The sequence below is a fragment of the Trachymyrmex cornetzi genome, unplaced genomic scaffold (genome assembly GCF_001594075.2).
Source record: "Trachymyrmex cornetzi isolate Tcor2-1 unplaced genomic scaffold, Tcor1.1 scaffold204, whole genome shotgun sequence".
Classification (NCBI taxonomy): Eukaryota; Metazoa; Arthropoda; class Insecta; order Hymenoptera; family Formicidae; genus Trachymyrmex; species Trachymyrmex cornetzi.
The window spans coordinates 610,936-632,288 of NW_017296680.1; the positions used below are offsets into that span (position 1 = coordinate 610,936).

Here is a 21,353-nt window from a genome sequence, read left to right on the forward strand (position 1 = left end):
TGCAAATGGAGCATTTTACCATTTATAATGTAAAAAATATCTATACATTTTTTATGTCGGAACAATCATTATGATCCGTTTACTTAGGTTTTTATTCGCGGTTTAGAGAAAGCGTTTTATTTTCAATTGTGAAAGAACGCGTCTAAAGATTATTGCATTCAGAGAAATTGGATTTCAGAAAAGTTAATGTCTTTTTATTTCGTGAGTATAATAAACATATTAATCTATTATAATTTATTATTTATTTTATAAGTACTCTGCAATATACATTCTCATCCAACAGAACTCGTGGACAGGTAGAGCGGACTAAACTGAGACGGAAAGTCCTCTACCATTTTACAATTTTTGCAATAGAGAAGAGAAGTTAACGAAATATTAATCTCTAAAGATCACCGAATACGCGCGTCCGCGCGGCCTACTATTATTAAGTGTACGCCTATTACTTGTTCGGCACGCGGGGAATGGGGATGGCCTGGCAAGGATGAATTATGGGACACCCTGTATAAGCTGAATAAATTAAGTAAAATTTAATTCCTAATTTCTTTTCTCATTTTCAATATTTCTAAAATAAAAATTTTTAACATCTTTATTATGATTTGTCGAGCATATTAACCTGTAAAGAAAACTTGAGTTATAAAAGTTTGGAATATTTGGAATAAAATATCCAAATTTTTTTTTAATAATTCGTTAATTTTGCATAGATTCGTAAAATTGGTCAATCTCTTTTAGAATATATATATATATATATGAATATCAGAAAGATAAAATGATAAATACTTTGTGAAATTCCAAGAATGCGCGTACGCTTCTCAAAGCTTGCTGAAATGCTCTCTCAAATCCGGCATTACCAACATCCTGTCGACGAATAAACCTCGTTAATTATACTCATAAATTCTACAGTAGGACAACATATTGTCTCGTTAAATTACTTTTATAGAGAGTGCGTTTTTTTTTTGTTTCATTCACGAGCTTTATTCTATCTTCCTTCTACAAGTAATGAGTAATAAAGATAGAATAAAGTTTATCGAAATTAAACGCAGTTAAAGTTTCTCGTGTAATACATACAAAGAGAGGATCTCTTATGATAACTGCTCCAGATGGATCGTATTTCCCAAGTAGTTCTATCTTTGCTTGGCTACCTTCCGGTTGTTTTTCATACAATTCTTCGATAATATATTCGTCCATTCCGAGTATCCAGTCGAATTTGTAAAAATCGTCGATCGTGATCTGTAAATTATTCCTGATATAATTATATCTTAAATCTCTGTATATCTCTGTATATTGTTGTGGAAAATATTTTTGTCCAACAATCACGTAAAATTGATAGACAAACAGAAGGGAGAATCAAATTGAATTGTAAAATTTGAGACACAATTAAAAAGCGAAAAAATTGACAATAGAAACAAGAAATAACAAATTCAACTTATCTTGAAATCTATTAGTGTCTGTTTTTATTGTCTCTGCTTTTCAACTGTTTATTAAGCATAACATTTACTTTTCTTGCAATATGAGAGTAATCCGTAATTCCAGCTTTCTGAAGTGTGGCTGTCGCTCTAGGTTCAGGATCATTGCCTACGTGATAATCCAGAATAGCGGCGCTTTCGACCTCCCAGAAATGTATCAAATCCATTTTTCGGATTTGATCCCGAAACACCGCTTCCGCCATAGGGGAGCGACAACTATTCCCTGCATGAAATATACTTTTGTTATTTATACGTATTTAATAATTGCGCCTATTTCTAGCTCTCAATCGCTCATCAATTTATTGTTTACTATTATTATTAAATATCTCAAGAGCTCAATTCAGTTTTAAATTTATATTATTAAAATATTGAAATTCTAGAAATGCAATTCTAGATATTTCAACATTGTTGAAATATCTTGAAATGCATGCGGATTCATTGTAAGAAAAGCCAAGACTGCTTTCAGCTATACTTTAGTTTGGCGAGTTATATGTACATTGCATGCATTATATCAATTATATAACTCTTAAAAATAGAAAACTATAACCTTACGTGAAATATCTCAGAGCTTCTCCCTAAAGAAATTATTTCATCACATGTATGTGTTAAAGTTCATGGGTGTGTTCCATTATTCAGTGCGAGTACTGAAAATTTATCGTATATTATTGATTTTCAGTACTTGCAGTGAAAAACGGTAGTGAATATATATATATATATAAGGAAATACTATTAGCACTAATTGTGTCAATCCATCATCATAGACATAAAATAAAAGTGATGCAAAGTATTAATTTAATATGGCTAATATTAAAGGTGCGTCTCCCCGAACACATTCTTAATTTCCTTATTCTTTTAAAACAAGTGCGACAAAAAAAATTCAACACAATTCAATTCATAATTAAAAATAAGTAAGTTACAATACCTAAACAAACCATGAGAACTTTCTTCTTTCGCATCATATTGATTTCTTGCTAAGTAGGTAAGACAATAGTAAAAGAACACTGAAAAATTTCGATTAATATCTATCTTTAGTGGAGATCAAATTAAAAAGACCACTGTCTTCCTCGCGCCACCCGGTCTGATTAGTGTTTGACAATGGATGAGTTCAAAACAGCAAAATGGCTATAAGCAAGCTTACCGAGTGATTAGGCGAGTTCAAGACGGCTATGCATGTTTACCGAGCCATTGAATATGATTAGTTGGATGTATAAGTAACATCCAATTATGTTGATTTACTCGGCGAGCAGGCTAGCCGCTTGTTAACTTGAACACGCTCATTGTCAAACCTAATCAGACTGAGTGGCGCGAGAAAAAAAGTGGTATTTTTAGTGATCTCCATTAAAGATAGATCTTAATAGAAATTTTGCGTTTATAACATTAAGAACCGATTGTTCCACCTTTTGGTAAATTTTACCTGTTGAGTAAGTAGCAAGATTATCCAATCACATGCGCGGATTGCCATATTTACCTAACAGGTAAAATTTACCAAAAGGTGGAACAACCGAGCCATAAAGGAAGATAAATGGAAATAACAATCATTATGAAGATAAAAAACATAAAGATGGCAAGCGTACCAATGTGCTTGCTAAGCTATCCTCATCTATCTCCCTTCATATGTCGTAGCATGCCGCAAGGCTACATGTGGGCGGGAAATTGCATCACTTAGGGGTGAGCTTTGAAAATTAGAAAAATTATACCTTGGGAGTATCCTGGGACTGTCAAAGGACATTAACAATATATTATATGCCACTGTAATAGCTTGATAAAATAAGATGATAACCTTCATGAAAACATATTTGCAAATTATTTTTCAAATGTGTGATTAAATAAGGAAGCTTAATTAAGCCTTCATTAGATTTTAGAAACATAAATAACACTTCCAAAAATTCATTCGATGCTTTGTTGCTAAAATATTTACTGCTGAAAATAAAAAATAAATAATAGTTCTAGTCTAAAAAAAATTAAACAAAAAAAATTCTTATTAATTTTTAAATACATGTAATTTTGTAAATATAATTATTGCTATGAAAATATAAATTAAAAGCTTGGAATGAGAAAAAATGTATATTGTCTTTATATAGGGGACAGTGGGGAGTTTTGAAGCATGGGGAGTTGCGAAGCACGGCCATAGATGTCGCTTAGTTGTGGTTTTGATAGGTCTTACATACTGAAAACATTGGTTCTCCTAATATCTCAGTTTTCTTGTAGCATTCATCCCGATAGCACACCTTTGTTGTATCTCTCCAGACAGTGTGTTCAACATTTTGTTTGGAAAGTTTTATTGAGCATTCGTGTTTGTGGCAATTTCATAAATATTTTCAAGCGAATCGAAAAGGTGAGTGCACACAAATTAATCAACAATGATTAGGCTTTCGACGTTCAAATGTATTTATGCAAAAACATTCGATGTGTTACTGACGCGGTGGCAATTTTAAAATATAGCGAATGGAGAGAAATGAAGCACATCAAGTGGGGAGATGTGAAGCACGGCAAATATGTCAGATGTGAACCTGAAGTCGTATTTTACATGCGTATTACGCATTATTTGTTAGAAATTGGAATGTTTAATGCAATTCCAAGGATTTGTTGCAATGACTTTTGTTTTTTTTTCGCAAGTGCTTGAATGATTTTTTGTGTTTTTTCAGTCAATATGCCCCGTTATAAGTATGGTGCGAAAAAGAAACCAGCGATTAATGTCGATGCCATGGTGGCTGCCATGAAAGAGGTGATGATTGACAAAAAATCGCAACGCTCCGTTGCCAAAGCGTACAACATCAATGACACCAAACTGCATCGCTACATTTCTGACCTGAAAAGTAAAAACATAGATCCCGCAACCGCCACGAATGAACAATTGGTCGATTTTGTAACCACAAAATGTAACGTGACTGGTGGAAGAACGGTTTGTTATTTTATCTCCATTCATTTCCATTCATTCAATATACCTGGTATATAATATTTTTTTGGGCAGGTTTTCAGCGTGGACCAAGAGAAAGAGCTGATGAAATACCTCCTTCATTCCACCGCCATGTATTATGGATTGACCATCTGTGAATTGGTAACAATGGCCTACGAGTTCGCAAAGAAGTCAGGCGTTCGATATCCTCCAGAATGGGATGTTCATGGCAAAGCATCGAAGGACTGGTATTATGCATTTATGCATCGCCATCCGAATCTTTCTCTCCGAACGCCAACAGGGCCAACAGACAAAAATTGCCGATGACTTTGGATTTTATGCAAATCCATCAACCAGGAGGTGTATTTTAAGATGCTATGATCTTATGAATAATGTTATCAATATTCATTTCTCTGTATTAAATATGAAGATATTCTTTGTAAACATTCTATTTTGTAATAAATTTTATATTTAAAAATTTTGTATCTATTGGTTCAGAACATATTCTTCTAAAAATATATAGGTAAATTGATTCTTTGGAATAGTCTTCTCATTAATTTGAATGTTTGTTCAAAAATGCTGTTATGAATGTCACACATTGATCATAGGCTTTCTGAAATCCATTGCTGCCCTGAAAAAAGATCATGAGAATAATTCAATGTATTTTCAATTTTTGTTTTTTAATTCTATAAACGCCAAAAGGTGAAGTATGTAAATTACGTATAACCCGTGGATCTCGTATTATAATTAGTCCGCTTGGATTATAACTTCCTAGAAGTTCCACTTTTGCTTGGGAAGTCATTGGTTTCCTACTAAGTAAATTGTTAATGACTCCCTTATCCACACCAAGTATCCAATCATATTTGTTGAAGTCTAGTTCGATCTGTATATAATTAAAGACATTTAGATATACAATGATATAGTAATACAATATAAGTTCCAATGATTCTAAATAAATATTGAATAACTCATCTAATTACAATTTATCTAATTACAATGATTTATTTTTTGTTTTTTCACAGAAAAAATTTAATCATGAAACTACTCAGTGCATAGAAAACCTAAGCTAATTGCTATTACAATAATCGTGATAATAAAATTTTAACGTTTATTCTTGAAAATACAAAATCTTACTTTGCGTGCTGTATAGGAATAATCAGTGATTCCATTTTCCGTTAGCGTATCCCCCGTGTTCTAGTATCTAGTTTTTCATCTATATGATATCCAGTAAGGGCAGCGTTTTCTACCTTCCATTGATCTTGCAAACCTCTCTTCTTCACTTCATTCTGGAATACAGCCGCTGCTATAGGCGAACAAAAATTGACCGTAACATAAAATATAAATAATCATTAATTAATAACACAAACACAGTTTATATATATATATATATTATATTTATTATTATGTTTATTAAATAATATCTATACATATATATATTTACAAAATTAAAAAGTATAAAATGTTTCATGCGTTATGTGATATCTTTATAATACCTAAGCAAATCATAAGCACTTTCTTCTTTTTCTTCGATACTGATATTGTCTCGGCAGAAGACATAGTATGCCTTTGTTTAATTAAAAATTATTTTTTTTTTCTTAAGTACACAGTACAATTCTTTTCTATTGAGCAGCCTTGTCTCTGTAAATATTTTCCTTCAATCTTTCACAAGAAAATTAAATAAATATTACTGAGAAAATGCAGAAATTTATTGAAAAAATTCGACCCTTAGGGCATACCCTTAATTCCACACAACTTGCATAGCCGCATAAACATGTGCATAAAGAAAATCATCCAATCGTAGTTTACGTTTGTCTTTATGACAGAAATGTGATTGGATAATTTTCTTTATGCATATAGTTATGCGGCTCTGCAAGTTGTGTGGAATGACAAAAGATCGTTAGTTTGCATCAAAGTCAAAATAGAGAATGGACTGCGCGATCCGTGTGTCAAAATGATCGATAGGGATGAGAGAGAGGGACCGTGGCAGATGGCCATTTCTATCTCTTTCCATTCAATGGTGTAATGGGAAAGAGAATGAGAAGAAGATTGGCCGTCTCTCACGGTCCCTCTCTCTCATTATTGTCGACCACATTTAATACACTACTTAGATACGGATTGCGCAGTCCATTCTCTATGTCTTTCGCATTCTACAGATGATAACATCAAGGATTAAATTTATATAAGATGCGTCACATCATTTGTCTTTACTTTGCGCGAAAAGCCTTCACGACTTGTCCAGATTTATTTAGTCCAATTGACCAATCACCCAATCAACAAAATTTATGTCCATCTACGAACAGAAGTTGGCGACACTGGCGGACTCTTCTGGTCTGGGGTTTTAAATGTTTCGCGTCAAATTCTATACCGTTCCTTTCCAGTGCTTAACGTTGTCCTGTAAACACGTGGGTGCGATTGTAATTATCGAATTTAAGGCGAAATACTCTGCGAATCATGTAAGTAACTGCACCACTTTATTCGCTGTTGCGTGAATTCTATTAGTCTGTGTTGTGGTGGGTCCAGTCAATCCGGAAAATAGTTTTTCACGTTCATTTCATGAGCGGCATGCTACTGCGCTTTTGCCCATTGCGGTATCCCCCATTACTACACAAATTATCCGGTAGTTGTAAATTAACGTTTCTGATCATCGTATTTGTATAGGAAAAGTATTCGACAAATCGAGCTCGCGTTATATTTGTAATTTTTCGTTAATCAATTCTAATGTTATTGTCATACCATGTATCGCACAAGATTGCACAATATTGTATGTATACATTTTTACTCGTAATAAAACAAATTGTATTTAAGTACACGCGAGAAAGTGCTGTTTGATAGATTTATAATTCTATTCCCCGAATACAAGTTTTTGACGGCTGAATCTATTTTACAGAATGCCGTTGGCTAGAGATTTTCTCCATCCGAGCCCCATCGAGGAGAAAAGAAAACACAAACTGAAGAGGCTCGTACAGAAGCCTAACAGTTATTTCATGGACGTCAAATGCCCGGGCTGTTATGCTATCAAAACAATTTTCTCACATGCCCAGAGGCCAGTAGAATGTGATGGATGTCGTACGATACTTTGTACGCCAACGGGTGGAAAAGCACGGTTAACTGAGGGATGCTCTTTTAGAAGAAAAGTCCAGTGTTAATTTTATCCGATATGTATTCGATTTCTCTCTTTATATTCGATAAATAAACACGATCACATTATGTATTATAGTATTATTTCACACTGCAAGATATTTACCTACCTGTATAACATACAGGATATACTGCAGTAAATGCAAGATTCGTATAATTTTTTTTAGAAACTTAAAATTAATCCTTTACTATCACAAGTTGTATTTATAAACTATATAGTTATGTATCGGTATTACATTGTCGCAGTTTTTTTTAGCCATGTATTCCTGGGTTAAATTGGATTTCTTTTAAATTCAATTAGATATCTTAGAATGTATCCAACTTTTTGTAGCATATTTAAAATAAAAATTTTATAATTGGGTATATTTGAAAATATAAAAAATATAAAATATTAAAAATTGATCATAAATTTAACGAAAACTGTAATTAATTTTTATGTATAGTCTGTCGAATGTATATTACATCCTATTGCCACTTGCATATAACATATATATGATTAAAAATATAAAAAACATCCCCCAAACACTTAATATTGTACAATTATTTTATAAAACATTCATATCCTCGTTAAACAATTCAAAACAGTTTGAAAGCTTAATAGTTTCCAAATAATCAATAGTATTGTGCAATATTGATCGTCTGTTTAAGATTATAAAATGTACATGTTAGATCTTTTACATCTAAAATGCAAAAAACTGCATAAATAAGGATACAGACGTGATCATAAATCTTTATTTCCATACACGCCCATGGTCATTTTTATAATAAATTCAATCTGTAACAGAGATTCCTGTAGTACTGTGTTTCAAGATACTCTCGAGTCTCATGCAGATGTACATAGATAGCTCCTATAAATAAGCTGTTGCGCATGTTGGCGTTTATTTTTTTTTGTAATTTGCATCTTACAGCAATATCCTAATTGACGAAAGAAAGAAAACTTAAGAATGTAAAATCGCATTGTATGCTTGAAATACTCCAGGAGCGACTTCTACGGACCGAGATTTCAAGGATAGCTGCAATAAAAGAAAAGAAGATAGATAAAATTTAAAGTAAATATAAAATGTATAAAATATTCCATGTAACAATTTTTTTATATAATTTCATTAATTTAAAAAAATGTGCACTAAGTCAAGAGAAAATTATATTTGATCTAAAAATAAGGAAACTTTTCTTAAACAACTAACTGCTAATTTCTATGATAATCATGTTGATAAAATTTAAATATGATACTTGTATTAAGCATACCGTAACATCAGGATTGCCCGGCTGAATTTTCAATTCGTTCAATACCCAGACATTGTTCGTCAGCTTGAGAGACTGATAAAGCATATCCTGTCCCTCTACATTCCTCTTAGCAATTGTGAAGACATTATTCTGTTGCATCTTTTGCACCACTTGATCTGCGGTCAACATTACACCGTTTAGCGTATATTGTACCTGCAAACAAGATATGTTTCTTAAAGATATCTTTTCTTTTCGTTTATTAATGAATCTCACAGAAAACCATTTTTCGACAAACATAGAAAAAAGTAGATGAGTAATACCTCATTCTGTGCAGGTATATCTTTCCAGGTGGAAAGAAACACTCTCTTGTCCAACTGCCCATCTTCCGCGAAGTATGCATTCATAGGTACAATACACGCGAAGTAGAAAACGTCAATATTGTTCTTGATAGCAACTTGCAGATTGTTCAAAGGTTCCATACGTTGCACCGCACCCGCGGTAGACAGTATAACATTCGCTTCTATACTCGATCCAGGACTCAGGGGAGCTGGAACTTGCAACGGAGCCGCCGGCGTTAAGCCAAAGCTATTTTTGTTGAGCTGTATCGCGAATCCTCCCATAGGTTGCATCGCTTTGTTTGTGAAGGTCATATCCATGCTAATTTGGCCATTTCTACAACATATTTTGCATAGTATAATTATTTGCAATCAAAGGGATGTATATAATCAGATGTCCTCTGTATTCATTAATATATATTTATATTAATTACTTTCTCGAAAATGTGCCCCAAATATCAAAACCTTTGCCCTTTTCGGCTGGTAGCCAATTAACTTTGGGAGATATGTAAGGCGTGGGACCTTGGTTGAAGCCGAATATATCGCCGAGCAGACCCGTTGTGCTCTGAGAAACGGCTGGTGCACTCGTATTGTCGTTCAGGATTCCATCGAGACCACCGCCTAGAAGATCCAATCCTAGTCCCGAAGACTGTGGCGCAGGTGCCGGTGTGACCATTGTTGGTCCACCTGCAACAAAGTAAATCGATAAATGAATAAGCAGGTCATATATTTTTTATCTGCAACTATATAAAAAAAATACGTTTGAAATTTTTCGAAGCAGAAACATTTACACAATACTGTTTAAGTATTATTACACTTTTTAATTTTCTAATATTAAATTTTGCTCACCGATGTCCATACTGAGGAGGTCGCCAATCAAGGAATCCTGAGCGGGTATGACCTGTGCGTGGGAGGGTTGTGCAGTTGTCCGGTTAGATTCCTCGTTAGAATTGCTTCTAGCGGGCAGCGACTTCCTAGCACCAGCTGCTCTGCCTTCTACAAACGCAGTAGGAGGTTTGTGATATACGGATGCTAAGCTCGAAATATGGCAAATTAATTCATCCAACAATGTCGGTTCCAGCAGATCCGTCTCTTCTGAGATCAGAGGCTTTTCTGCAAGCACTACCTCCTTAGCCGCTGCCGGATCAGTGCTTAGTAATCGCCAGTAGATGAAACCGCGGTCTCGCAGATCGGGATTGTCAGAATCCTGTGTGGCCAGGCTGAGCACTTGTTGAACCAACTCTTGCGTATCCGTGGGCCTCTTGAGGAACAATTTGACAATTGCGGTGAGCAATTGCAGCTGTACTTGTGTGTTCTCGTCATGGAAGCCTTCCAAGAAGCTTTCCAGCAATTCATCAGCATTGTCGATGCGTTCCGCGTACTCTCCAATAATCCATATCATGGAGGCACGCGCTTCAGGCTCATCTAGTGTGTCCAAATTCTCGCATAGAGTCGAAATTATGCTTTCGTATTTATTAGGATACTTGCGGAAGATGTCTTTTATTACCACAATTGCTTCTTGAACAACGTAATTCACCTGAGAAAAATTACAGATATCAATTAATCAATAATCAACTAATTTTGAAATATTAAATTTCAATATTATATATTTAAAATATTCAAAATATAAAAATATATTAAAGATATACTTAAAAATTTGATATTTTAAGATGTCTGTGATATATCTTTACTTACTTTTGTTTGTATCAGGTCCAGTAACGTGGAGACGCAACGTTCTGCAGACGGCTCGACTTTTATAGCGCAGCGACCGATGGCCCGCACAGCTTTCCTTACAAAGTCCACGTCGACCTCGGTGGCGTATTCCTTCAATTCCGAGAGGACTTGCGCGATGTTGGCCTGTGACGCTAAACGAATCATAATGTCCAGCTTCTCCAATTTTACATAAATAGGATCGTTGTATTTGACGAAGAATACTTTCATCTCGTGTTTTAGAATATCTGGTCGTTTTTGCACAATGAGATTGATATTTCTCAATGCGACATATTGAACTTCCGGTTCGGAGCTCAATAATGTAACAAGAGGAGGCGCCAATTTCTTTGTAAGTGTGCCGACAAAATCCGATTCGGACTGCAGCATCTCCATTAATTTCATTAATACCTAAAATGTCGAAATAAATTTGATTAATATATAAAATCAAGTAAAAAAGTATTAAAAATAAATTTAAAGGATTCAGGAGAAGAAATTATGATCAATCCAATCTTGTTAGTGCTTAGATATTGATGCTAATGTACCAAAATTTTAATAAATTGTATAAGATAGGGTTAATCAAGTTTTTCTCCTGTATTTATTATTTATCTGCATTTACTTTGACGGCAGAAAGTACGACTGCAGCATTAGCATGTGCCAAACGCGGAGTGATCCGTTCGCAAATGCTCTGCGCTTCGCGATCATCCTTGGGCGAGTAATTCGCTAATGAATCCAGGATGAAAACTTGGCCCCATTCCGTACATTCGTTAAGCGCCGTCAGAAGTTTGTTTATGGTCTGTGCGTTCATTTCTACCAACGGTTGACCGCTCGGACTGGCCTCGTTGATCTCAGACAGAGCAGCTACCGCATTTGCAACAACCTAATAACAATATTAATTAATCAACACATTATCCACAGAACTGTTTTCTTCAGGTAACAATGAATTTTAATCTTTTCTGCTTAACAAATTTCTTTTGCTTTATTATACCATTTCTAACAATATTTTATTAAATATCTGTATAAATAGAATAAGATTTTAAAACGTCTGTTGTATTATTTAAGTTATCAAGTTCTGACATTGGGGAAGTTTACATACCATTGGATTACTGTCGGACAGGAGATCCTTCAACTGATCCAGGAATCCCTGGTCCTCGACTAAGGCCGCGTTAATGTCATAAAGTTTGGCGACGCACACAGCTGCAGTCTTGCGTACATACGGGTCCTCATCCTTCAGGCATTTGCGCAGCGGCTCGCACAGATACTCGGTTATCTTGTCAACACGTATACAGCCCATCGTGCGAACTGCCAGAGCACGAATCAGCGGATTTGGGTCCTCGCAGTCCTGCGCAAAAATCGGGCAAGCCAGGGATTCAAGTCTAGTCACAGTAGTGGCTATCTATCTCAACCCATGAACTTTAACAAAGTAGAAAGTGGCATTGGTACCTTTGTCATCGGAGATGTTGCTAGCTCCTTTTGCGTGTCAGAACGAAAAAGGTCAAATTGGTCACCGTCACCATTTTTCATTAAGTGTTAAATACTATACTTATCAGCCATTTAAAGTAGTGTATAATCGAGAACTGATCATTTTTTAAAGAGCACGAGGTATCATTCTTCGTTAGTTTCTTTCTTTTTCTTTCAACAACAACGTTGTGGCATAATTTTGCGAATAAAGAATTAAGAATTGTGTTACACCAATATTAGCACCATGCAAATAGAGATAAACGGTGTATCGTCCAACATATATATAGAAAAATATATTTACAAATATTTATATTAATCGCATTATGAAGTATTATTTGTAACACGAGAATTACATTCATCAGATACACTGAAATTTTATAAATATAAAATATATTATTATAAATAATATATATATATATATATATATGTATGTATATATGATACAAAATACGTGCAATTAATAAATATCATCTTTATAGAAGCACTGATTGGTAATACACAAATACGTATAAAATGAACATTTAAGGAACCACAATTTTCATGCTGCTGCACATTAGAAATTCACGAGTAAAAGATTAACCAAGATTAACGTTCGAACTATCATTCCTTGATTTGACACGATATTACAACTGCAATACAAAAATCAATTTAGTATATTTATATTGTAAATAAACGGCACTGTGAAGAATGAATAATTTGCTTTAAGCGTTTCTTATGTAGATGAAAAATTGTGTGACTTTTCGAAAGAAAATTACATGCTCAATTTTGAGAAAACAAGACATATGTATCAGTGCATTAGCGTGAGGAGGATAACGAGATTTTAAATTACTCTATCAATTTCGGTAAACTTAATCATGTATTATGGATATTAGATTAATATAATGGTCTGCCTAACGAAGTACATTCTGGAATTTGATTCTGTAACGATATTTGTAACGAGTAATTTAATAGCCTCTTTTGCTACTAAAAAATGGAATATTGGAACAACCAAAATCCAAACCCGTGCCCTTTGAAAAATAAACAATTCAGTCGCAATGAAGGAAAAAGTTACATTCCGTCCCATAACGCAGACAGCTCTGTGCAAACTTATTTGCAAAGCACAGTCTGTATTCAGTGCGAGGCACGCTGTAAAATGTAACACAGCCAGGATGATATCCGATAAAGGAGATTATATTTACAATCTGACAGTCGTTATAAGGAATACATAACGACGGATAATTTTCTAATTTGTCTCTTGTTACAGACAGATTCCGAACATCATCCAAGTGTCATTAAAAAATATGTAGAGGGTAAAGGTGCGTTATATAGTAAAATCGTGATGACGAATTGAATGATGAGTTTCTAAGCTACGTTACCTTGACGAACGTGTTGACTGCCATGATAGCCATGTCCGGTTGGCTCTTGGCGTAGTTCATCAGGTACAGGTATACCAGCTTTTTCAGTTCCAGATTGTCGGTCTGCATGCAATTCACCACGTCGGGAAACAGTGCAGACACATCTTTTCCTACTGTCATAGAAGCAATGACCTGGACAAACAATTGATACTCTTGAGTTATTAAACAGTGCAACATTATTGTGACATAGGTGACATTGTGAATGTAACATTCTCAACAAATACAGATCTATTACATTTTCATTACTATTAAAATCAATTAATTTCACATTCTCTATGATATTATTTTCTAAAAGGAGGCATTTAATTTCTACTATATGTGTTTCCACATTATATATTATTTATTGTTCATGTAATTTTTGTTCTATACCAATTGTACACTTCACTAGTGTAAGAAGCATAGTGTTGCAATCATAGACAAGTACAACTTGCTAGACTACATGCTGATGCATTGCTTTTTTAATGAATTTTTTTTAATTAACATACAACAAATGTTTTTCATTATATGCAAACATATAGATGATAAACATATTCTTAATATATTGATAAATTCAGGATAATATTACTGATCAAAGAATTATTAAATTATTGTAAAATAAAATATAGTAATTATAAGATAAGAATATTATACACACAAGAAATATTCTTGTAGAAAGAAGTCATTGGAATTATCAAAATACTAGAGTTCCTTCACCTTAGATTTTACAACTTACCTCACTATCCAAATATATTACCTTCTATACAAGTGTTCTGCATGAAAATGCTTACTATTTGCATAATATTACTTCTAGTATTATAATAGTATATCATAATAGTATTTCTTGTGAAAACAAGACAATTACAATAATAAATTTTTTTATTTACCTTCTTTACAGCTTCCTTTTTCTTTTCTTTCTTCTCATTGTTCAGTTCTGACTTGAGCTCAAATATCTCTCCCTTCTTCGTAGTGGTAAAATACTTTGAATCCGTCATCTTGTCTGTAATGCAAGTAACAAAAGTATAATTATATAAATTTGTAATCTCAGAGGATATTAAATCTGTAATGTCACTTATACACAAATATGCACAAAATCAATAAAACTCTATCTATTTTCTATCAATTTAACAATGAACAACTCCTTATATTATTTACATAATAATAAAAGAAATCATTATTTTACCATTAATTATTATACAAATCTTGTTTTACAGAATTAAATATTAATTTATCTCAAAACATAATTACAATTTAATTTAATAACACCAAACTGATACTAACAATAATAAGGTCAAAGGTGAGAGATTGATGTGTATAGAAATGTCAAAATGTTCGCCAGCCGAGAAATCTATGGAAGAGCGGCAATAGACTTCTGTACACTGGAAAGAGAGAGAAGAGAGACGAGAGAGACATGCAGTGAAATTAAATAAGATTTCGCTATATAGCGAATCCGGGACTGGATCAATGTCCAGAATCTATGGTGCCATAGCGCTAACTCCCCCGCCAACGAATCGAGCTGTCATTTAACGAGGAGCGCTGGTCGGGAAACAGAGGCGCGGGGGATGCCTCGGGGAAATAGATTATCACCGAGAGCCGACGGGCGATAAGCGAGTGGCGTGGCACGCGGGCACGTCATAATAGAGCGGAATAAAAAGAAACATTACGTAGAATCTCGAACGGTTGCATCTGGAGCGGGGCCGCCGTTGCAGCTGCTCTCGCGTCGTCGTCTCATTAATTACCTGTCTATTTAACAGCGACTAGCGGCGGCGGGGAGAAGGGGCGAGAATGATCGAGAACGAATCGTTTTATCCGCAAACTCAGATCTGGATGACGCCGTCCGCCCCCCGGGCAACTTTGCGCTTCTGCTAAGTGCGATATACCGGGGGCACCTTTGCGACACTTCGCTGTAGCAGTGTAACACACGGCTATCAGTGGCCACACAGGCCTGGCGCACATCTGCGTACATGTGGGGGAGAGGAGGCCGTCGCCTCCAGTTATCGATAAGTGACTTGGCTCTGATTGGCCGTCCTCGCTCTTGGAATGCACGTGTGCGCTCGGCGTTAGGTCCGTTATCTCAAATCAGCGCCCGGGCGTAATGCACTTTAGCTGAAAATTCACTTCGATTATTGATTACTGGTTAATTTAATCGGCAGAATTACTTAATGCATAGAATAAATGCAGCTAAGGGCAAATTTTCATTTCTTTCGGGCAAGTAGGCCCGGGGATAATTGGAAAATGATGACATTACTGATCGTTTTGGCTGCATCGATCGATAACGTCATTGTCCTTCAATTATCCCCACTTGACAGAACACATGAAAATCTACCTTTGGCCAGCCACTTTAACCTTAAAATATGTATAATTATTTAAGTATAATAATTTTATTATTTTATAATTGTAAATAGTTATATAATTATTATTGTTTCAAAAATTAAATTTTTGATTAAAAATATTGAAATATTTTAAGCAAAATAATATGAAAAAATCTTTAAAAAAGGACAGACCGGTTGGTTACACGATACTCAAATTTGATTGGTGTATCACTGCAAGTTTGCCTTTAGGTCCACCAATTTGACGAATCACAACGTGCGATCACGTCTATGGTATTGCACTTTTCTTCATGTTCGTTAATCCAAGAACATAAGAAAAAAAATTAAACTTAATATCCGCTGTGGATAGTGTGGATGCCGTGCGTCCGATCTGTGTTTTCAAGGAAACGTAAACAAACGTGCGAAAGGAGAAAAGGTTTATGAGAGCTTGTAAACTCGAGTGAATGAATTATTTCTGTTGCCAGGTACGACAGAGAGAGCCCATAATCTCCAAAGATTGTCCGAAAGTGTTTATTTCAATAATGCACGAAGCGTTGTCGACATTGTCCATTTTATATGGGTTCTAATAAATATTTTATCGCTTCTTTAATTTTTATGAGTTCAGAATTGAACATATTAAGAGGAAAATAGAATCTAGATAAAGTTGGTGAATGAATTATGTTAGTGGAAGCTTCGTCAAGTGTTTCATTGGATTACTAATTACCTTGTTTACAGCAGTGTACAAGTCTTCAGTTTTTTACTCTAAGCTCTAAACTTTGGTTTTTTTTTGACAAAAATCGTTGCCTTGAAACGTAATCTTAAGTTTTAAGCAAATTTCATACAGGTGATAGCTGTACTGTTTAGAACTTGGAGCAAGTTATAGTCACAGCCTATAGAGCTTAGAGTTCAAGGCTTACTATATCTGTTGTAGACTGGATCTTATTCATCAAAAATATTTTTTGTTTCTGCATAATTATATAATAATCCTCAATACATTAATCATCTTATACTTTTGTAAATATCTATTCGATCTGTGTGTGTGGTTACTAATTGCAGTAAAATTAGTCTTCAAAATGGCATTACGCACCTACGGAGATAAACCTATAAGTTTTCAAGTGGAGGAAAATGGAGAGTATTACTGTATTGGGTCAGAAGTTGGCAATTACCTGCGTCTCTTTCGCGGGTCTTTGTATAAGAGATATCCTGGCATGTTCAGGAGATCCATAACCAATGACGAACGTAAGAAATTAGTGGAACTTGGACTGAGTCAGCACGTTCTTGCCTCTAGCGTTTCATTGTTGAGAGCTAGCGAGGTAGAAGATATTATCGAGGGCAATGATGATAAATATAAAGCTGTATCTGTGCATTCGACTGAACCACCAGCACCTAGAGAGGGTAAATCCAAGAAGTCAATGGCATGGGTACCTAGCCTACCAAATAGTTCACATCTGGATGCAGTTCCTCAAGCTACACCAATAAATCGAAACAGAGTGCACAACAAAAAAGTTAGGACATTCCCATTATGGTAAGCAAGAAAGCACAGTGAAATTCTACATGAAATTCTGTTGTGTAATAAAATTATGACTCATATTTTATTTCCAATTTAGTTTTGATGATACAGATCCATCGGCAAACTTAGAAAACGCCGCGCAACAGGAAATGCTGGTTCCAATACGTTTAGACATGGAAATTGAAGGTCAAAAATTAAGAGACACTTTTACTTGGAATAAAAATGGTATGTATTTTTATATCCAATAACAAGAATCTTGACAAATTACAACAATTTAATGCATCTTGTATCTTTCATAGAAAGTCTTATAACACCTGAACAGTTTGCTGAAGTACTATGCGACGATTTAGACTTAAATCCATTAACCTTCGTTCCTGCAATTGCACAGGCAATAAGACAGCAAATAGAAGCATTCCCTCAAGAGACAATCTTAGAAGATCAATGCGATCAGAGAGTAATAATTAAATTAAATATACATGTGGGTAATACCTCTCTAGTAGATCAAGTAGAATGGGATATGTCTGAGAAGGAAAATAATCCAGAGAAGTTTGCGATGAAGCTTTGCGCGGAACTTGGTCTTGGTGGCGAATTTGTTACCGCTATCGCATACAGGTAAAATACTCTTTTCTTATTCTACAACAGCATAATTATGCCCTTGCTTCATGCAAAATAATATCATTTTTGTTATCGACATTATTAGAGTAGAATTCATTACAAAAACAAAGTTGATAATTTAAATATCGAAATATTAATTATTTCGGATACTGAAAATACAAGTTCGATAATAAAAAATTATTATAAATTAATAGATATTTAATAAATTGATGTTATATATTTAATTGATATTGATTATTACTCTAGTAATATAATTATATTTATTGACAGTGTACGTGGACAATTATCATGGCATCAAAGAACGTATGCATTTTCTGAAGCACCTCTACCAACTGTAGAAGTTCCCTTTAGACCTCCATCAGAGGCTGATCAATGGGCACCATTTTTAGAAACCTTAACAGACGCAGAGATGGAAAAGAAGATACGCGATCAAGATCGAAATACTCGGTAAGACGTGAATTTTGTAGAGGTATATATTAACTTTATCACGAAGAGATGTAGATATTTGATTATTTGTTTTCTTGTTTTCTTCCAGGCGTATGCGACGTTTAGCAAACACGACACCTGGTTGGTAGAAAAAGCACATCTAGAAAAAGAACACTCCATACCCACATCTACATATTTCAACCAATCTATCATCCTAATTTTTAGTATCCCCTCATATGAGATCTATAAGTAATGATATAATTTTTAAAGACACCATCATAGAGAATATAAAATATGCGGAAGTAACTATTTGTAAAAATAACGAATACATGGTTGCGTTTATTTAAAAAAGAATATAACTGTATAATCAGACATCATTGTTTATGGAACATTCTTATATACAGGGTATTCCAGATCTAATGAGTCATTCTTCAATTTAGAATCTACTTTTTTCCATTTTTATATAATTAAAAAAAAATTTTTTTCTTTTCAATTTAATTTATTAACGGTCAATTTATGTATTATTGTGTGAAAGAAAACTTTTATATCGTACGTGCATATAGTGTGATTGAAAATGTACGTACATATCATATAACACTTCAATCGAAGTGTGATAACAGCTAACTGTGATGCAACCTGAACAGTAAGAAATGCAACTAAAATTGTTTTAAGAAAATTATACACTATATCAAGTATATCTTTAATATTTTTGTTTAAAATCTATCGTAATATATATTATAAAATCTATTGCAATTGTTTGTTTTAGTCAACAATCGTACGACGAGATAATAGATCACGTGATTATACTCATTCATGATAAATGGTTATCGCAAAGCACATGTCTCGAGAATTATTTAACATTTTGGCATCTTGTTACTCATGCGGATCAACATCTCATTATACTGTCTGAATGGATTGAATGCAAAAGGAAATCTTGAAGGAAAAGACAGTTACACTTCAAGATTTATGATCTTTGGTGAATGTATATTGGAATGTAAATTAGATACTTTATTTTAACACTTCATTATATCTCTTTTTCTACTTGTGTAAAATGTAAAATGTAATACAGTGCTCTACTCTGAAGAATTTAGATAAAGGTAATCGATTCCATGACGAAGCACTCCTGTATTTAGCCCTGGACTGTGAACTCTCCAATATAGGACTGCAACAAGTCTAATTGGTGCCCTTGTCAAGATTTTTTTGTGGCAATTCCAACTTTTATTCGCTTTCTTATTTTTAAAATATAATTTAATACCTAATTCTATTTTCACATACATAGATATATATTTTATTAAATGCGTTTTAACAATTATTTTAAAGCGAGCCGATCGTTGCATTGACAGTGAACTATCAATGATTGCCTTTTCGATATCCTCAAGTCCTCGTACGGTCCTGTGACAATCTATATATACAGAGGGTTTGATAAATAATAATAAAACTCTAGCATATAAATAGAGCGGACTAAACTGAGTCGAAAAGTCCTCTACCATTTTATAATTTTCACAATAGTTAACAAGATATTAATTACTAAAAATCGCCGAATATTTTTTTTCAATAATTTTTTAATCAAGTACTATCAACTTTATAGAAAAACGACAAGTGACAAAAATTGTTTATTTTCTTATGGAGTTCTGAGAGTTTTTTCAGAATTTTTAGTACCGCATTTTTCTATGTTGGTAAAAATAGTTGCCAATAAGAAAATGCAGTACTAAAAAGTTGATAAAAAATTCTGAAAAAATTCTTGGAGCTCTATGAGAATAAAATAAACAATTTTTGTCTCTTGCTGTTTTTCTATAAAGTTGATAGTACTTGAGTACAAAATTATTGAAAACTAATATTCGGTGATTTTTAGTAATTGATGTCTTATTAACTATTGCGAAAATTGCAAAATGATAGAGGATTTTTCGACTCAGTTTAGTCCACTCTACCCCTATGTGAGAGTTTTATCAAACACCCTGTATATACACATACATTTGATTTTTATTTTAAGAAATGGTTGTCATCACAATTCCTCGCAATTTTTATCTGAAATATTCTTTAGATCCAAATTTTCGGAGATGTTGATTCTTTCGAAGGAATATGTGTAATATTGCGAACTATTTTAGACAAATATTAACATATAATAATATTATAAGAAAAACATCTCTGATTATAATTTACAGATTAATCTCTGTAAATTCTTATGGAAAATATTAACATTCAGCAAATATGTAATCTGAGGTCTGTCTTTATATTTTTTATTTTTTCTTTTATGCTTCCTGTTCAAAGTATAACTATTTATTTTATTTTATTTTAAGTACAGAGAGAAAGAAAGAGAAGGGGGGTAGTAGAAAGAAAGGAGAGAATGCAGGCAAGCGCAGTTAATTCAATAGAGCCCTTCAGTTTCCGGTGCCGTCCTGTATCTGTGTGCACACGGTACATCTACGCATAATGAGCCTCGGCAAAGTAAGACAAGGCAAGACAAGGTGAAGCAACGTCTAATGAGGCAACGTTGTCTGTCGTTTGCGGAAGGGGAAAAATATGGGGGAAACCAGTGCGTTACGCGCTCATCGCACACATGAGTGTCAATTGACGGCAGTCCAGCTTCGGCAGTGTCCAGAGGCGTAGGTGGATGAGCGGCGGCAGCGCTTGGAGCACGTTTACAGCTTTGGTGCGCAAAGCATGGATCTGACAAGGCAGCAACAACAGCGATCGCTGGCGAGCGCGTGCCGCGGCCCGTCGCCGTTTCCACGCAGACCATGGATGAGCGAGACTGGCGTCGCCGCCGCCGCCGCTGCCTCCGGCAACCTGGGCCTCAAAGGGGTCATAGCCGGTATGTTACTCCTTTCCTTCCCGCCCTCCTCCCTCTCCTCTCAAAAAGAAGAGAGAGATAGAAAGAGAGAGGGGGGGGGGGGGGGGG

The 21,353-nt window shown here is 34.5% G+C and overlaps 6 protein-coding genes and 1 pseudogene across 16 annotated transcripts in view; 4 read left to right on the forward strand and 3 right to left on the reverse strand.

Annotated features, from left to right (window-relative positions):
• Positions 1–380: 380 nt before the first annotated feature.
• Positions 381–4,474, reverse strand: LOC108759736 (low molecular weight phosphotyrosine protein phosphatase-like). Of its 5 annotated transcripts, XM_018505326.1 has the most exons (6): positions 2,386–2,410; positions 2,016–2,038; positions 1,496–1,686; positions 1,066–1,227; positions 778–855; positions 382–613 (listed from the first exon to the last, which is right to left on the reverse strand). In XM_018505326.1, exons 3-6 carry the CDS (start codon positions 1,664–1,666, stop codon positions 590–592), a joined length of 435 nt encoding a protein of 144 aa, XP_018360828.1. In that variant the 5' UTR covers positions 1,667–1,686; positions 2,016–2,038; positions 2,386–2,410; the 3' UTR covers positions 382–589. The 5 variants fall into 5 exon arrangements, with proteins under 5 accessions (XP_018360825.1, XP_018360828.1, XP_018360829.1 ...); XM_018505323.1 differs by lacking the exon at positions 2,016–2,038 and having other exon boundaries at positions 381–613; positions 2,386–2,461; XM_018505327.1 differs by lacking the exons at positions 2,016–2,038; positions 2,386–2,410 and adding an exon at positions 4,409–4,474.
• On the forward strand, positions 2,016–4,713 carry LOC108759735 (uncharacterized). Of its 4 annotated transcripts, none has more exons than XM_018505320.1 (3): positions 2,016–2,061; positions 3,672–4,365; positions 4,435–4,713. In XM_018505320.1, exons 2-3 carry the CDS (start codon positions 4,087–4,089, stop codon positions 4,684–4,686), a joined length of 531 nt encoding a protein of 176 aa, XP_018360822.1. In that variant the 5' UTR covers positions 2,016–2,061; positions 3,672–4,086; the 3' UTR covers positions 4,687–4,713. The 4 variants fall into 4 exon arrangements, with proteins under 4 accessions (XP_018360822.1, XP_018360823.1, XP_018360824.1 ...); XM_018505321.1 differs by lacking the exon at positions 2,016–2,061 and adding an exon at positions 2,391–2,442; XM_018505322.1 differs by lacking the exon at positions 2,016–2,061 and having other exon boundaries at positions 3,513–3,798; positions 4,109–4,365.
• A 196-nt stretch (positions 4,714–4,909) lies between these two features.
• Positions 4,910–6,072, reverse strand: LOC108759738 (low molecular weight phosphotyrosine protein phosphatase-like; annotated as a pseudogene).
• A 642-nt stretch (positions 6,073–6,714) lies between these two features.
• RpS27 (ribosomal protein S27) lies at positions 6,715–7,566 on the forward strand. Its single transcript, XM_018505293.1, has 2 exons — positions 6,715–6,812; positions 7,247–7,566. Exon 2 carries the CDS (start codon positions 7,248–7,250, stop codon positions 7,503–7,505), a length of 258 nt encoding a protein of 85 aa, XP_018360795.1. The 5' UTR covers positions 6,715–6,812; position 7,247; the 3' UTR covers positions 7,506–7,566.
• Positions 7,567–8,201: 635 nt separating this feature from the next.
• Positions 8,202–15,620, reverse strand: AP-1-2beta (adaptor protein complex 1/2, beta subunit). 4 transcript variants are annotated; one of them, XM_018505370.1, is made up of 12 exons: positions 15,334–15,620; positions 14,482–14,594; positions 13,580–13,750; positions 12,207–12,233; positions 11,860–12,105; positions 11,383–11,643; positions 10,752–11,174; positions 9,906–10,593; positions 9,491–9,743; positions 9,042–9,393; positions 8,743–8,934; positions 8,202–8,510 (listed from the first exon to the last, which is right to left on the reverse strand). In XM_018505370.1, exons 2-12 carry the CDS (start codon positions 14,587–14,589, stop codon positions 8,436–8,438), a joined length of 2,796 nt encoding a protein of 931 aa, XP_018360872.1. In that variant the 5' UTR covers positions 14,590–14,594; positions 15,334–15,620; the 3' UTR covers positions 8,202–8,435. The 4 variants fall into 4 exon arrangements, with proteins under 4 accessions (XP_018360872.1, XP_018360870.1, XP_018360874.1 ...); XM_018505368.1 differs by lacking the exon at positions 15,334–15,620 and adding an exon at positions 15,259–15,314; XM_018505372.1 differs by lacking the exon at positions 15,334–15,620 and adding an exon at positions 14,876–14,973.
• A 648-nt stretch (positions 15,621–16,268) lies between these two features.
• Snr1 (SWI/SNF related, matrix associated, actin dependent regulator of chromatin, subfamily b, member 1) lies at positions 16,269–18,748 on the forward strand. The gene is made up of 6 exons (XM_018505295.1): positions 16,269–16,388; positions 16,960–17,428; positions 17,511–17,638; positions 17,713–18,025; positions 18,299–18,475; positions 18,564–18,748. Exons 2-6 carry the CDS (start codon positions 16,977–16,979, stop codon positions 18,601–18,603), a joined length of 1,110 nt encoding a protein of 369 aa, XP_018360797.1. The 5' UTR covers positions 16,269–16,388; positions 16,960–16,976; the 3' UTR covers positions 18,604–18,748.
• Positions 18,749–20,774: 2,026 nt separating this feature from the next.
• The window catches only part of sea (mitochondrial citrate transporter scheggia), a 4,402-nt gene continuing 3,823 nt past the window's right edge, over positions 20,775–21,353 (forward strand). Inside the window, exon 1 of the mRNA XM_018505291.1 lies at positions 20,775–21,266. Coding sequence (XP_018360793.1) covers positions 21,116–21,266 — 151 coding nt within the window. The 5' untranslated portion in view covers positions 20,775–21,115. The remainder of the gene's footprint in view (positions 21,267–21,353) is intronic.

Bases quoted from the DNA above. Each gene is read 5' to 3' on its own strand.
- LOC108759736 (XM_018505323.1), bottom strand. From the start codon at position 2,422: ATGATGCGAAAGAAGAAAGTTCTCATGGTTTGTTTAG. The intron at 1,687-2,385 runs GTATTGTAACTT...TATTTCATGCAG, and splicing joins AGTTCTCATGGTTTGTTTAG to GGAATAGTTGTCGCTCCCCT. The intron at 614-777 runs GTATTTATCATT...TTTTCTTTACAG, and splicing joins CATTCTTGGAATTTCACAAA to GTTAATATGCTCGACAAATC.
- LOC108759735 (XM_018505320.1), top strand. From the start codon at position 4,087: ATGATTTTTTGTGTTTTTTCAGTCAATATGCCCCGTTATAAGTATGGT. The intron at 4,366-4,434 runs GTTTGTTATTTT...TTTTTTGGGCAG, and splicing joins ACGTGACTGGTGGAAGAACG to GTTTTCAGCGTGGACCAAGA.
- RpS27 (XM_018505293.1), top strand. From the start codon at position 7,248: ATGCCGTTGGCTAGAGATTTTCTCCATCCGAGCCCCATCGAGGAGAAA.
- AP-1-2beta (XM_018505368.1), bottom strand. From the start codon at position 15,280: ATGCAACCGTTCGAGATTCTAC. The intron at 11,175-11,382 runs GTAAATGCAGAT...TCGACATTTTAG, and splicing joins TCGTACTTTCTGCCGTCAAA to GTATTAATGAAATTAATGGA. The intron at 8,935-9,041 runs GTATTACTCATC...TCTTGTTTGCAG, and splicing joins ATATACCTGCACAGAATGAG to GTACAATATACGCTAAACGG.
- Snr1 (XM_018505295.1), top strand. From the start codon at position 16,977: ATGGCATTACGCACCTACGGAGATAAACCTATAAGTTTTCAAGTGGAG. The intron at 17,429-17,510 runs GTAAGCAAGAAA...TTTCCAATTTAG, and splicing joins GTTAGGACATTCCCATTATG to TTTTGATGATACAGATCCAT. The intron at 18,476-18,563 runs GTAAGACGTGAA...GTTTTCTTCCAG, and splicing joins GATCAAGATCGAAATACTCG to GCGTATGCGACGTTTAGCAA.